The sequence below is a fragment of the Parus major genome, chromosome 15 (genome assembly GCF_001522545.3).
Source record: "Parus major isolate Abel chromosome 15, Parus_major1.1, whole genome shotgun sequence".
In the NCBI taxonomy this organism is placed as follows: Eukaryota; Metazoa; Chordata; class Aves; order Passeriformes; family Paridae; genus Parus; species Parus major.
Window position 1 is genome coordinate 406,487 of NC_031784.1, and position 1,735 is coordinate 408,221.

At 48.2% G+C, this 1,735-nt stretch overlaps 1 protein-coding gene across 1 annotated transcript in view; it reads left to right on the plus strand.

Moving 5' to 3' along the window:
- STX2 (syntaxin 2) overlaps positions 1–1,735 on the plus strand; it is a 21,027-nt gene that overhangs the window by 8,757 nt on the left and 10,535 nt on the right. Inside the window, exons 4-5 of the mRNA XM_015644398.3 lie at positions 933–1,007; positions 1,421–1,603. Coding sequence (XP_015499884.1) covers positions 933–1,007; positions 1,421–1,603 — 258 coding nt within the window. The remainder of the gene's footprint in view (positions 1–932; positions 1,008–1,420; positions 1,604–1,735) is intronic.

Below are 1,735 nucleotides of genomic sequence, written 5' to 3' on the forward strand. Positions count from 1 at the left end.
GGTGACAGAGAGGTGGCAGAGGTGACAGGGAGGTGGCAGAGGTGGCAGGGAGGTGGCAGGGAGATGTCAGAGGTGGCAGAGGTGACAGGGAGGTGGCAGAGGTGACAGAGAGGTGGCAGAGAGGTGACAGAGGTGCAGGGAGGTGGCAGAGGTGGCAGAGAGGTGGCAGGGAGATGTCAGAGGTGGCAGAGGTGGCAGAGGTGACAGGGAGGTGGCAGAGGTGACAGAGAGGTGGCAGAGAGGTGACAGGGAGGTGGCAGAGGTGGCAGGGAGGTGCAGGGAGGTGCAGGGAGGTGGCAGAGGTGACAGGGAGGTGCAGGGAGGTGGCAGGGAGGTGACAGGGAGGAGGCAGAGGTGACAGGGAGGAGGCAGAGGTGACAGAGAGGTGACATAGAGGTGACAGAGGTGGCAGAGGTGGCAGGGAGGTGCAGGGAGGTGCAGGGAGGTGACAGGGAGGAGGCAGAGGTGACAGGGAGGTGACAGAGGTGACAGGGAGGTGGCAGAGCTCTCCTGGGTGCTGTGGGTGAGATCCCTCCCAGGCTGCAGGCAGTGCCTGGCACACACATGGTGCTGTTCAGGTGGTGCACAGCACACAGAGAAAAGGGGACATCAATCTGTGTGCTCACCTGCAACTCAGCATTTAACTTTTGACTGGAAAATTAACATTACCCTGAAAGTGTTAGAAACTGTTTAGCACCTGGTTTAGTTGAAGATTTGGTAGTAATAACATTTCCCAGGGTAATCCTGCCACAAGAAGCAAGAACCCAATGGTTGCTATTATAAAAACAGTATTTAAAGTACTTAGGAGGATAATAAACTTCAACTCTGCATAGTTGTACTGAATAAAATTCTGAGATTGCAAGGTAGATTCGTAGACTCTTGCTGACTTACTATTATCAATCATTAACAGTTCAAAAATACATTTTTTAAAGGAACAAAGGAAGAACTTGAAGAACTAAATGAGGAAATAAAGAAGATTGCTAATAAAATCCGGGCCAGGCTAAAGGGTAAGTTGTGAGGACAAATAAAGCCCCTTGCTTTCAGAAATCACCCAGAAAATGACAATGCAAAGTAGTTCCTCCATATAGAAATGTCTTCTGCAGCTGAAGTGCTTTTCTGGGGGTGATACTTTGGGAGAAGATTAACTTTAACTGCAAAATGACACCTTTTTAAATGTTTCCAGTGTAAAAGACATTAGTGTGACTCTGTTAAGAGTGAAGCAGTTACTGTGTTTAAAGACCTCTACCAAATATCAAAATGATTTTAAAATTTTACTTATGTATCACTGCCACCTCCATCCCCTGGAATGTTACACGTGTCTCTGGGGAACTTGTACCTTTAAAAAGTAATAATAATATTTACAAAGTAATTGGGCTGTTAAATAACTGACATTGACTCAGTTCTCCTGTCTTGTTCTCAGCTATTGAGCAGAGTTTTGATCAGGGTGAAAATGCGAATCGGACATCAGTGGACGTCAGGATCAGAAAAACACAGGTAGGATTCCTCAGCTCAGAGAAAATCCGTGGATTCTGGAGGAGTGGAGAATGGGTTGGACTGTTCTGGACTCACTTCAGAGCTTGTGTGCTGCTTTGTTGGGCTGGAAGTGCCACTGTGAGTTGTGCAGAGTTGTTGCTGTATGACAGAAATGGCCCTCTCTGCTGTCCCTGTCTGTCCTGCTGTCCCTGTCTGTCCTTCTGCTGTCCTTCTGCTGTCCCTCTGCTGTCCCTGTCTGTCC